Here is a 13,614-nt window from a genome sequence, read left to right as displayed (position 1 = left end):
TTCTTGGCCGATGCCCAATCCCATGGTCCGAAGCCTTCTGCCAATATATCGACCAATCCTCCGGCTCAACGTCCAATCTTCTGATATGTTCTACTCCGGCCCAACATGATTCTTCCTGCTTTAATCGTCTCTTCCTGATCGAAGCTTTCTACGTCACTCAAAACGCAGATCAAATAAACACTATCAATTGATTTCATCATCAAAATTTAAGATTTAACACAAATGACATTTCGTTATTGGTTGGGCATCAAAGCTGGGTCTACCGGAAGGTTGGGTCCACCAAGAGATTCTACTAAGCTATCTCTCGTGGAACCTCTTAGGACTTACTAGCCCCTAAAATCTCTCATGTGAGAATGATGACACCCTCATTTCGCTTAAGCCAACTCCTATGAGAACGAGATCTACTAAATTGAGTAGACATTGAATATGTTGATAGATGACGGGTCATCCGAGTGAGCCAAAGAAGTCGAGGGCTTTTGTGCCTCGGGAGGTGACACCTACTACTATTGTAGACTATGATCCTCTAGCCAACACCCAGTGGTGGTGGTGGGATTGGAGGGCTTGAACGGTCTTTGCTCGCCTCTCTTCTTCAGCCATCTTGGGTGCTCAATCCGAGGGCTAGATAAAGCTCGAATCTCGATGAGCAACTTTCTCTAATCTCAACGACACCCAAATAACAAAGGCACTGTAAAAGGACACTTATATATATATATATATATATATATATATATATATATATATATATATATATATATATATATATATATATATATATGGATCAGAACAACAAATTAAAGTCAACGCCTTCTTGGAATATATGATGTGCGTGTCCACATCACTTCCCCACTTCTTGGAAAAGCTTAATCGAGTCGATGTGCACTAGAGGATAAACTAATCCTCGACCACTCTTTATCTCGACCAATGGATGTGCAGTAGAGAGCGTCAACTAAGCCTCGACCACTCTTTATCTCGACGAATGACCAGAAGATTAATTCCGTATATTGTACACAACCAATTTTGATAAGAAATAAAACAAATAGGAAATATTTGTGTCGATTTCGATGTCAATAAAAATCCAAATAAATAAATAAAATTATTTTTCTTGATTTGGTTAGAAATGGTATTTCTCAAATCATTGACAGCCTGTTGGCGTAGTACCGCGTGCCCGTTTACAGACGCACACGTTTCCGTTGCCACGCGCCACACGGGGCCTCCAGACACGGACACGAGGCAGAGATAACTTCGCTGTAGACGTCCTGATCTCATCGTACGGTGGCTGCGCGTCCGATCGACCTGGCCCCCACTTTTCCTCCTCCAACTTGTCCCTCAGGCGCTGGTTCGGTGGGACGCCCACTGGTTCTACTAAGCCAACCTTCCCGCCGCCCTGTCCCAGATGGGATCACCGCCCTCTACCGTCGACTCCCCCGACCTCCCTCCCCCGTCCTCCCCATGTCGGAACCCCGATGCCATTCTCCTCGGCCCTCCGCTTCGCCGGCGCTCATGGACCTCGACCTCGACGTCTCCCCGTGGACGTTCGATCCGAGCCCCTTGGTCGCGAGCCTCCCCTCCTCGTTCCTCCTCTCGTCCTCCTCTCCGCTGTTCTTCCCTCCTCCGCCTTCGCCGCTTTGGATCTTCGAAGATACTGCTGCCGTCGTCTCAAGTTCTCTCGCCGACGACCCGGGGTTTTTGAAGGGTGAGATCCCACCCGCTCTTGATTTGACCTTTGCCTTTCGATTTGAGTCGCCTTTTCTTTTTGCCTGCTTCGTTAGGGATTTTTGATAGCTTCGATTGCGTGAAACTGGAATTGACTGCTGGTACTTAGGTAATCATGACATGCGAAATGCAAAGGCTAACATGGCTGATAGCAAAGCAATGGAGCTACAAGTTCCAGCAGTGGAGGAGTTCTCGGATGGTTCCTTTGTGATCAAGGAGAGGATGACACAGGCACTTCGGTACTTTAAGGAGTCAACAGATCATCATGTTCTGGTTCAGGTTTGGGCGCCTGTAAAGAACGGGGATCGTTGTGTTCTCACAACTTTGGGACAGCCCTTCATTCTAGATCCTGAGAGTACCAAGCTTCTTCAGTACAGAACGGTGTCTCTAATGTACATATTTTCGGTTGATGAAGATGATGATGCCGATTTGGGTCTCCCTGGCCGTGTTTTCACAAGAAGAATGCCAGAATGGACACCGAATGTGCAATACTATAGCAGCAAGGAGTATCAGCGCCTTAATCATGCTCTCTGTTATAATGTTCAGGGGACCCTGGCATTGCCAGTTTTTGAACCATCTGGTCAATCCTGCATTGGTGTAGTTGAGGTCGTCATGACATCGCAAAAGGTCAATTATGCGTATGAGGTTGATAAAGTTTGTAAAGCTCTAGAGGTATGTTTCCTTCTCCTATGCAGTTATCTTTTGTTCTTTTTCTTCAGTTACTTTCAGAGATTCTGTGAAAATGTCCAGTCTTCTTGCTTGGAGTTGATGGTAGGATGAGTATAACTGGGCATGTAGAATTATACAAGGTATTTTTACAAATGAGATGCGTGCCATTTGATTTTACATGCACTTTATTATTAAAAAAAAACTAGAAAGTAAATATTTAGAAGATGGTGGTACGGTTTAGCCCAACTTTCAATCTGATTACATGAGGAACCCTAGATTCTTTCATATGGCAAACCATGGTACCTAGGAGCTACAACTAGCACACTGTCATGAGATGTAGCATATTTAGGGAAAACAAGATTTCAAAGTGATTACTGTTCCTTTCTGTCACTTTTGTCACACTGTCTTGAATATTGTGGGTCACAGATAGCTAGGAAATTTATATCTAACCATTGTGTTTGTGAAGATTGTCATTGAGCTGCCTTTGGCTTGATCCATAACTTCCAAAGTTAATTTCTTACTCTCTTAATAGTTGACCTTTCATAGTTTAGTATTTGTACTCCACATTTGTCAGATAGTCCAGATTAACCAGCCTTGATGCTTGGTTGCCTAGGTACCCAAACCGTTAGGTGGCTAACTGGAAAAAATTTGGTCCAGGGTTACTGTATTGTTCTATCTCTATAATTTTTATGTATCATGTTTTGCAATAAAATAGTATACAGTATAATTAAGAGATAAAATAATTATGTTGCACTGTTATCTTAGATTAATCCTTGAATAACTCTCTATGTCACTAGCAAATGTTTATTTGTTATAAAAATAAATGTGTAGCCACCAATATGAGGTTAGTGTGGTCTAGACATACAAGGCCTCGTTTGGTTCATAGATATATATTCTGGAGATAGGAGAAAATTTCCTTAATTATGATAGGTTGGGGAAAGGAAAAAAGAAAGGGGTAGCAAAAAGTAAAAGCATGATTATGGCAGACAAAAGAAAACCTGGTGACAGAGTTCTTAAATAGTCGGATTAAGGCAATTCGATGCTCTGTGGAACTGCTGTCGTTGTGATTTGGCCAGTTCATGGGGATACTCGATGCAGTCAGGTTCTGGGTATGTATCTCTTCTCTTGGCAGAATAGTGTATACCTCTTTCTCCAGCAAATTGCTATTTAAGCCTTTTGCCTCCTTGGGGTAGCTGAGGTGCCCAGGCAGCCGATACCCTTATGTATCCAATTTTCTCCTTGTTCAGCTCTGGCTATGAACTTGCTTAAGCTGCAGAGCAGTGTTCTATTGTTATGTCACTAAGGTCATTCAAATAAATTTTGTTAATCCATGCAACTTTCTGCAGGCTGTTAACCTGAAAAGTTCTGAGATTTTGGACCATCCAAATGTTCTAGTGAGTTATTTTTACTCTGATAATATTCAATCAAATTCTTGTTTATAAATTTCCCACGAGTTGATGAGGTTGATTTTTATATTAAAACCAGATAGCCAATGATGGACACCAAGCAGCTCTAGCCGAAATTCTTGAAATCTTAACACTGGTCTGTGAAGCAAAAAAGTTGCCGCTTGCTCAGACTTGGGTTCCATGCAGGCATCAAACTGTTCTGACACATGGTGGTGGTCCTAAGAAGATTTGTTCAAGATTTGATGGAAGTTGCATGGGACAAGTCTGCATGTCAACAACAGATGTTGCCTTTTATATTATCGACCCTCACCTGTGGGGATTTAGAGAAGCTTGTGTGGAACATCATTTGCAGAAGGGACAAGGAGTGGCTGGTAAGACATTTGCACAACGTAGGCCATGTTTTTCTAAAGATATTACCAAGTATTGTAAAAGTGAGTATCCTCTTGTACATTACGCACGGATGTTTGGTTTAGCTGGATGTCTTGCCATATGCTTACGAAGTAACCATTTGGGCGATGACGATTACATATTGGAGTTCTTCCTTCCGGCTGATTGTAAAAGCCCTGGTGAGCAACAGGATTTGTTGAATTCCATTTCAGGTTTGTTGAAACAGTGTTTTCAGAATCTAAAATTCATAACTGAGGTTAAGTTTCAAGGAGGAAAGTCTCCTGAAGTTGACTTAATTGCGGATGGTAGCTATGAATTGCGACCTAGACTCATATATAGTCCACGTGGTGACACTGATGTCCATATACCTTCTGAAGCTAATATTGATGAACCTGTAGACAATGATGACTCACTAAATGAGGAAAATGCAACTCCTGATTTGCATGGGCAGCATTTGGCTACAGATTCAAATGTCAAAAAGAATGGTAACAAACTTTTAGACTCAACTGCATTGGACAACAAAACCAGCTATATACCTGCAAAGCGGAGAGGCAAACCAGAGAAGACGATCAGTTTAGAGTTACTTCAGCAATACTTCTCTGGGAATCTTAAAGATGCTGCAAAGAGTCTGGGAGGTATGTTTCCATGCTTGTGATGCATATGAAATCTTTTTTGTGCATGTCCATTTTTGGTTTTATTTTCCTTCTGCATGCAAGAAATATATATGGTTTTATAGTAGCAGAAGTAGTAGTCTTACGGTTTCTTGGTTATATCTATGACTAATATCGTTTGGGCCTAGCTGTTCTGTTACTGTTTGCAACCACTGGAAAGTGTGCTTTGAATCAGTACCTCTGTGCTCTTCTTCGACCATAACCATATGGTTTTTCATTTTTCACAGTTTGTCCGACAACCATGAAGCGCATCTGTCGGCATCATGGAATTTCCAGATGGCCATCTCGGAAAATTAATAAGGTTAACCGGTCTCTTTCCAAGCTGAAGCATGTGATCGAGTCGGTCCAAGGTGCTGGGTCTTTGGATTTGACCTCTCTATCTTGTCCACTTCCAGTTGCTGTTGATTCTGTTCCATGGCCTGTTGATTTGGATAGTTTTAAGGACTTACAAGATGGTGTTAAGAGGAGTGAATTTTCTCCCGAGAAACCCTGTGATAGAGAAGATAAACTGGAGCAATCTGTTTCTCCTTGGGTACATGTTAAAGAACAAGTCGATCCTCAGCTTAACCCTGTCAAGGATTCTCGTCGCTCAACAGGAAGCTCTTCAGAAGGAAGCATGGATGCCCCTACTTCCCAAGGTTCATGCCAGGGAAGTCCAGTTAATAATTTCTTTGTGAGTAGCCAGCCAGCATTGTCGGACTTAAATCAGGCACAAGGCACCAATTGTTCCTCAAAACTCACATTACAAAATGCTTGCTATTGGAGTCTGCTGAATGAAAACTCACTACCTGTTGCTGTCAATTCGAAGCCCCAACTACCAGTTGGAGTGCTAATAAAAGATTCTGGAAGCTCAAAAGATTTGAAAATTAATTGTACTTTTGCAGGGGTGGGTTCCCGGGATGAACCTGCCATGATTCTAACTCGTGATACCTCACAACCTTGGGTGTCACAAGAAACTAAGGCACTGACAATCAAGGCAAGTTACAAAGAAGATATAATTAGATTTCGATTGCCACACAATGCTGGTATCTTGGCTTTGAAGGATGAAATTTCAAAGAAGTTGAAGTTGGAAGTTGGCACTTTTGATATCAAGTATCTTGATGATGATCATGAGTGGGTCATGTTGACCTGTGACTGGGATTTGGAGGAATGCTTAGATGTTTGGAGATCTTCTGGAGCTCATATAATCAGGCTATCTGTGCATGATACAGTGACCAATCTTGGAAGCTCTTGCGAGAGTTCAGAGGTTGATTATCACAATTATGTCACCAGACAGTTCAACGTAGGTTAAACATACATTTCAGAGATCATCTTACAAATGTAGGGAGCGGTGATGTTTTGGCATAAAATCTCTTTTTTCTGTTTTGTTTTGAACATTTTAAGTTGCAGGCTTGATTGCAGATTCTCTGAAATGGCACCAGCATCTGTGCAGGAACCACGAGTAAAAAGAAGAGAAAGAAACAAGTCACAGCAATCTGTATATGATGGACCAGACCAGGATATAAAATGGCATCATTAGCACTACCTACTGACTGGGAAATGTAGAACTGTAATGGAGTTGTGTTCGATAACTCTGGAAGACAGTAAAGTACTATGGATTCAGAAGCCAAGTTTTGTTCTGAGGTAGAATATAACTATAAATTTAATTCTTCATTGCTATATAATGATTTGTTATCTTTTGTACAAAGTAGAATAGCATTCTTTATGAGTTTTAAGTGGTGCTACATGTGAAATATCAAGGACATCTAGGATTAATTTTAATTGTCCAGGATGATTTCGTTTGTTGCTATTGGCATAAATTACTGTGCTGATGCTCCCATTAAGAACATATTTGTATTTTTAATGTCAAGTTCGAGTGAATGTATAGTCATGAAATGCTCTGAATATTTGATAAATGATGGATGGAAATTATATTTTAAATGTGTATTGATACAAATAATATTTGATAAAATTATATTTCAAAAGTCTATTGAATATTTTATGATGAATTTATCATTTTAAATAGTTTTAATATTTCATTTAAAAATAAATATATATTTTTATTTAAATTAATAGTAGTAAAAAATAAAATAAATAAATGATATATGTAATCTTATAAAAAAAAATATATGACCCAAATATATAATAAATAAAAAATATAATCGTATAAATAAATGTAAAAAATATTTTTTAAAGATAAATAAATAAAAATGTATCTCTGAGCACATGTTGTTCATTCATGTTGGTATGTTAATTTCTCTGAGTCAAGCAAAACTCGACAATAACATGGTTGCTTAATGCCAAAGCCGGAGATACTTATTGTGGTCCTCAAATGATACCCATCAGAAACGCTGCTTGCGACTCCGCGAATCATCCTACGCCGGTGTCCCACCCCACCCCTCGAGAATTGCAAGAAGCCGAGAGCCTTCCTTGTCAGCGACCGCCTCCCTTCTTCCCCTCTCCTCCGCCTCCAATTCACCAGCCGTAATTTTTGTAGCCCTCGAATGATGCATTTTACACCCAAGGATGGCGGCATTGCCGTCTGATCAAGAATCAAGTGGACCAGCTGCTTCTTTTTATCCCCAGGGCTGAAGCAATATTCTCTGATCAAGGATCTGCAATTTTTTTCGTTTTACTCCCAAGGTTGAGGTTGTTGCCTTCCGATCAAAAACTAAGTCGACTAGCTGCTGCTTTTTACCCCCATTTTCTTGATTTACACTTTTTTTTTGTTTACTTCTGGTTTTGAGTTATATAGCGTTAGCGTTTATTCTGAAATCTACATAAAAGGGTAGAATCAGATTTAGTTTCAGAATTCTGATTGAGAAGGTTGTTGCCGATGGAGATCTCAATGTCTATGTGAATCTCTTACTTTTATCTTGCTGCATCACAGTAGGAGATTATCTCCCCCCTTCATGGTTTGTGCTTTAGTTTCCTAAACTTGTACTCAGCATCCTTAGGGTTTTTCTTTGGATAAAATTATTCTTTTTTTTTTTTTTCTGTTTATGGAGGTATGTGATTTTGTACATCTGGCAAGATAACTGCAGGATTGTTCTCACTACTTGTGGTGCCGATCGATTTCTGATCTATGGTTGAAAAGGGTACTCGATGGGTGAGCCTTGTACTCCCTGTGTGCTACCTATATTATTACTTTTATTGATATGCTTAAGCAACCAAATAACAAAGTGGAAAAGGCAAAATAAAATAAGAGAACAAATTGGAGCTGGAAAATACGCCCTTAAAGATAGTTTCTCTAGTTGTGCTGTTTATATAAGTCCATGAATTTATATTCTAGTAGAACTTAAAGAACCTCAACAGGTTTGCTCATCTCTTGTAATCCCTTTGCTTTCTCTTGTGTTTGTTGCAGTTACTAAGATCTTTAATAATTGATATTGAGGATACATGCAAAATCTACCTCGACTAAACTTTGGTAAGTATGTCTTAAGACTGAGGTGGCACTTACTGGTTTCCCTTCTTGTAGCTTGGTTTGACATTTCTTGTTGCCTTTTGAGTTGGGCTAGTTGTAGCTGAGGAAGATACAGGTTATTGTTATGTCTAAATTTTAGTTGGATATTAGTCATGTTTGTCACATTGGTACTATTTTATAGACGAGAAACTAATTTACTTTAAATTATCAGTATATAACTAAAAATTGGTTTATCTATAATTCCCTTCTTGGATATTACCTTTTGTTTGCAAGATTTTTTACATGTCAACTTTCAGTTAGTTAGTTTTCACATTGAAGAAGTTGGCTGTTATTGCCCATGTGACACCCTAATTTAGTGCCATATTCGATGTGGGAGGAATATTTAGCTAGTTTATAAGGATATAACTACCAACTATCATTAACTCGTGATTAAACATTTTGAGCCATGTGGTTTTCGACCATTCAAGTTAGTGGGTTAGTACTCTATCAAGGGGGGTCGTGACAAACGGTAAAGAAAACATGTAATATTAAGTCTATATTAGCCCAGCCAATTAAATCATTGTCCAAGCATTTCTCAAACAATATCGTATCAAGTTAGCTCTGAGGAACTAATGCAACATAAGCCTTCATTTGAGGTTTGACAAAGTTGTGGGTTCTAATGTAGAGCATTAATAAAATATAGACAATGGTCCATGCAATATTTGGCAGAAGTTGAATGATCCTCTATAAAGCATAATGAAAATTCAAACAAGTCTAAGATTTGACAAAGTTGTGTGACCCACTAATGATGTCACTTTGACCTTGAAAACTACTGGCCTGAACTAGGCATGTTTAGCAATATAAGACGAGGGGAACTGTTGTACTAAGATTGCTAAGCTTAAACAAGCAATGTTCTTTCCGTGCAAGTTCCTACATATTCTGGTTCATGAGCCATTCTCTTAATAAATAATGCGTATTAGTAATCAGATTATATTTATAGACAATGGACATTTTAGATTGTTCTTATGTCTTTTAATTTCATTTAGACATGTAGATTTAAATAGACTTTGCAGGTCAGTTGCTGGTTTTCAGAAATGGGCTTTGGTAGTTATGCTATCTTCTTGTGCACACTAAGTATTCTTTTTATTTTCATATATTTCCGTCATGTATTCCCTCTTGTCGGATCTACTTCTTTTAGGCAAGCCAAGATGACTTGATATCCTATGTTCTTCCTTTGTTTGTTCAAGCTTATGATGACTCTGTTCCTCGAATACAAGAAGAGGTTTTGCGGAGAACTGTTCCCTTGGCAAGGCAACTCAACATGCAGGTCGGGATCATAATATTTTGCATGCATGAATAACATGTGCATGATCTTCTGAGTTCTATATGAAGGTGTTGAATATTGACCGTTGTTTGGTAAATACTCCTACATGCATATATCCTTTTATAATTTCTTAAGCATAGATAAATGAATTACAAACAAAAAGATAAACAAAATGTTGCAATCTTTACAATTCTTCTTAGATTTCAGAACTGCTACCTTTTTGAGCTACCGCTCAGGCATATAGGCCCTAATTCAAACTTGGACAAGCTCGGGTATGTTTATGCCAACTCATATTGTCCTGGAGTTTAAAAATCGTCTCTGTTCAAACTTAGGGTTCAAGTTCATGTGTAAAGGTTGAGCAGCTGGACTTGATCTGACTAGTTCTTTAATAAACATCCACACATTGTGGTATAGATCTTTTAAACCTCCCCTTCCCCATTTTATTTCATCAACTTTGAATCGAACTCTATCAACTGCTTCCTTCTTTTTTCCTTTTTGTGTGTCTTGTGCCCATTGATCGTGGACCTGGCTCAACAGCATTGTTTCTTTCTGATGATGCTGATTGCTATTATTACCTCAGTCATCACGTAAGTGTGGAATCCATAGTCTGTAGGGCCTGTGTATGTGTTTGTGTGTTCACGAATGTCAAATCTTTCATCCCTTAATCGCACTGAAAAGTTCCTGTTGGTACCTCATGTGGTGATCCTATAGGCCATCCATCTTTGAGAATTCTTCCAACCCACGATTGCCCAAGCCTATCACACTTTTTTTTGTCTTTTCTCAGTTTCCCATTTTATTCTCCTTCCTGTGTATCTGTTACCTGCAGTAGCCATTGACCTCCTGCTCCTTTCCACTTCTTTCTCTTTTGAAGTTGACAGTTAAATACCTGATAGAGTTTGATCAATTCTAGCCGATTCCAGACAATTTCATGACAAAATTGAAAAAAATCAATCTTAAATTGGATCAATCTTGACGGATACCAATACAAATCAAGTTTATTAGATATATGACTAGATGTGCTTTAATTATTCTATTTTATTTCCTAGTGAATGGATTTATTGACATTTAAGTTGCCCTATACCTTTATTTAAATCAGTTACCATGTTGTTCGGTGGATATCATATACTGATTATTCTCCATTTTCAACTTCTATTGCAACAGGTAACACCGATTCACTAAAGTCTCTTTTGTAGCTAGTGAATCAAGCCATGGTACTTCGTGTTCATGGGTTGGCTCTGAAGACTACAGTTGCTGCGGTAAGTAGAGGTTTTTCAGGCTCCTAGTTCTCTTTCCTGGAAGCATACCTTGTAAAGTAGTACCTTTATTATGTTTAGCACAAAAGTTCTGTCATTACATACAGTATGGTGTTCTGTTTTCTAAATCCTTGCAGTCTCAGACTTCTTCTGGTTTTGTCACCGTAGTTATGAAATTCAGATCTGTGCGACTGGAAGTACAGAACATGCTCATTTTGATTTTGTTGGGTATTCATATTTTTCTCATTGTTTAATCAACAGATGAGAGTAAATGCTCTGCATTGCTTAGGGGAATTGGTTTCAGCACTCGATAAACTTGCGATTTTGGACATCTTGCTAGCACTTCAACGTTGTACCGCTATCGACCACTCGACACCCACCCTCATGTGCACACTGGGAGTGGCGAATTCTATTTATAAACAGGTATGCAAAGCTGCATTTACCTCCTAGATACTATTCTCTGTTAAGCTTATTCTTGCAGCTGACATTGAATGGTTACCGCATTCCATTTACATCACACGTTAGATGTGCCATCTTTTCCAAGTTTAACAATTCTCGGCTTTTTATTATTCAGCATGGCACAGAATTTGCCATTGAGCATGTGCTTTCCCTACTTTTCCCACTGCGTACTGGCCAGCAATTGAATGTTCAGCAATTCACTTAGTACGTACTCTTCATTAAGGATATCATAAGGTATTGTAAATACATCTGCATCTTTTTCTTTAATATAATTATTAGAAGCAATTGAGTTATATATATCTTGTATTTGCAGTAAGATAGAAGAGAAACGTGGTGCGACCATGTCTGATTCTGGTGCCTCCAAGTCAAAGTGTCATCTGCGTTAGCCAACGAGCTTCGTTCTGAACCATTACCAAAATCTAGTGCACAAAACTCATTGACAAAGAGCAGGCCCTCATGCGATGAAGACTGGGGTCCAACAGAAAAGAAGACTACCAATGCTTCACTTCCTACGGAGTTCAGCCATCAGCCTGAACAATCATTTCCGATTCTGCAGTCAGCACCTGACCCTGCTATTCCCTTGCAGTCTCTTATGGCCGTGCCTATCCACCAAACCTCCATGGCGTGCACTCCTGTTGACATTGAATGGCCTCCTTCAAATTCGTATTCTGGGTTTGGTGCACAGTTGAGCGTTAATGAGAAGCAGAACCCCGCAGTGATTTTCAATAGTGCTTTCGACGATCTGGATCCTTTTGCCAATTGGCCACCAAAGCCAAGCAATTCTGCAAGCAATTTAGCATCTGTAACTGTACCAACACAGAGTCATGATATATCAGGATCCGGCATGAGCAGCATAGAATCTTCTACTGGGCAATCGAAGCCACAATGAACAGACTGGTGTGCCCATGAATAGCTAATCTTTTGGTCAGTTGAATCCTGCATATGCATCAGTCGCTGGAGAATCAGTCTCGGACTCAAGTACAAGTCACTTCATCTCCAGTGGTCATACTACTAAAACAACCGACCTTGAGTTCATATTCGCCTCTTCTCACCATGGGCAGCCAACTCCTAGAACTGGATCACCTCCTGCAACTGCCATTGGAAGAGTTCATCGAAGGAATCAAGGGAATGCAGGACGATCAAAATCATCACAAGGATCATCAGAGCAACCTCCCCTATCAGAGCCGTTATTCGGACCGAATAAAGTCCAAGGTGGATTATTGAGTTGAATGGTAATGATGTGGATTTTCCCTTTTGGCCATATAAAAGGTCAGGATAGATCTAAAAAGATGTATTCTTTATGCATACAGTAATTCACTGTTTAAAATGTGGAAATTCTGATGGGAAGTAAATGGAAATTTTGCCTGTGCATCTTCCCCTCAAAGTTTGTTAATGTTATAGTTGCTCAGATCTTTCTTCGGAAACCAGTGGTTCTGAGGATGGTTTAGACAAATGTAAAGAAATGAGAACTTTTTCTCTTTTGTAATGTCAAATAAAATTCAGATGCCTAAATCTAGATTCAAAATTTTTGGTCTGCGGATGTGATTTATGGATTCAGTGGAGGAGATACTCACAGCATTCATCTCCATGTCTATAAGGTCCCTCCTGCATTTATTGTCAAAATGCTCTGAGAGAGAGAGAGAGAGAGAGATAAAATTACAACAGTTGCGGACTTTTGGGACGTGAACACGACACGTGAGAATGGCAGTGAAAAGTAGATGGAGAACGCACCTCAGATGGCTCCAAACTCACAAGTCAGGGATGTGTCCCACAGACCGCGTCGCCGTGGATTCATGTTGTCATCACCATCGCAGGTCTCCTAAAACCCCAATCCACGTTGTTTCCCAGTGTCTCCTTTTGAGAGACCAGCAAGCAGACGCGAGAGATGCGGCGGGGATAGACGTGGCCCACCCACCTACCGGCGTAGAACCCCACGGCCATGACGCTGTCGTCCATTGCATCCGCCCGCACCGACGCAGCCTCGACGTCCCACCGTTGTGTCGCGCCGGAGACCGACAAACCCAGGTTGGTCAACCAAACCCAGATTAGTCAAACACACACACTCTCTCGCTCTCTCTCTCTCTCACACACACACAAACGCACACAGAGACGAGTAGGGGTGGGAGGGAGGAAGAAGAAGAAGAAAAGAGAGACTAAACAACTCGATCCTCGTATGGTCCACCACGATTCGATCGAAGCAGTGGTGCGGTGAGACACGGAAGAGCCCGGTCGTCGACATGTCGGCACGCGGTGAAGATCCACGCACCTTTCTGGAAAGGTCAACCACCCTGACAAGCCTCAACATCGAAGCTTTTATCTAACGCGATGGAACAGAGCGCGCAGAATAAGA

General features: G+C 40.2%; 1 protein-coding gene and 1 pseudogene across 4 annotated transcripts; both read left to right on the top strand.

Moving 5' to 3' along the window:
- The first annotated feature begins 1,292 nt into the window (after positions 1-1,292).
- On the top strand, positions 1,293-6,730 carry LOC135581731 (protein NLP3-like). 4 transcript variants are annotated; one of them, XM_065161464.1, is made up of 6 exons: positions 1,293-1,693; positions 1,823-2,385; positions 3,729-3,776; positions 3,868-4,810; positions 5,074-6,128; positions 6,236-6,730. In XM_065161464.1, exons 1-6 carry the CDS (start codon positions 1,450-1,452, stop codon positions 6,239-6,241), a joined length of 2,859 nt encoding a protein of 952 aa, XP_065017536.1. In that variant the 5' UTR covers positions 1,293-1,449; the 3' UTR covers positions 6,242-6,730. The 4 variants fall into 4 exon arrangements, with proteins under 4 accessions (XP_065017536.1, XP_065017535.1, XP_065017533.1 ...); XM_065161463.1 differs by having other exon boundaries at positions 1,294-1,693; positions 5,074-6,166; positions 6,279-6,730; XM_065161465.1 differs by having other exon boundaries at positions 1,295-1,693; positions 6,230-6,730.
- A 1,530-nt stretch (positions 6,731-8,260) lies between these two features.
- Positions 8,261-12,776, top strand: LOC135644098 (SCY1-like protein 2 B; annotated as a pseudogene).
- The last annotated feature ends 838 nt before the right edge of the window (positions 12,777-13,614 follow it).

The sequence above is a fragment of the Musa acuminata genome, chromosome BXJ3-8, assembly GCF_036884655.1.
Source record: "Musa acuminata AAA Group cultivar baxijiao chromosome BXJ3-8, Cavendish_Baxijiao_AAA, whole genome shotgun sequence".
Taxonomy (NCBI): domain Eukaryota; kingdom Viridiplantae; phylum Streptophyta; class Magnoliopsida; order Zingiberales; family Musaceae; genus Musa; species Musa acuminata.
Note: the sequence above shows the minus strand (reverse complement) of the source record. Positions and strands in the feature narration are given on the sequence as shown.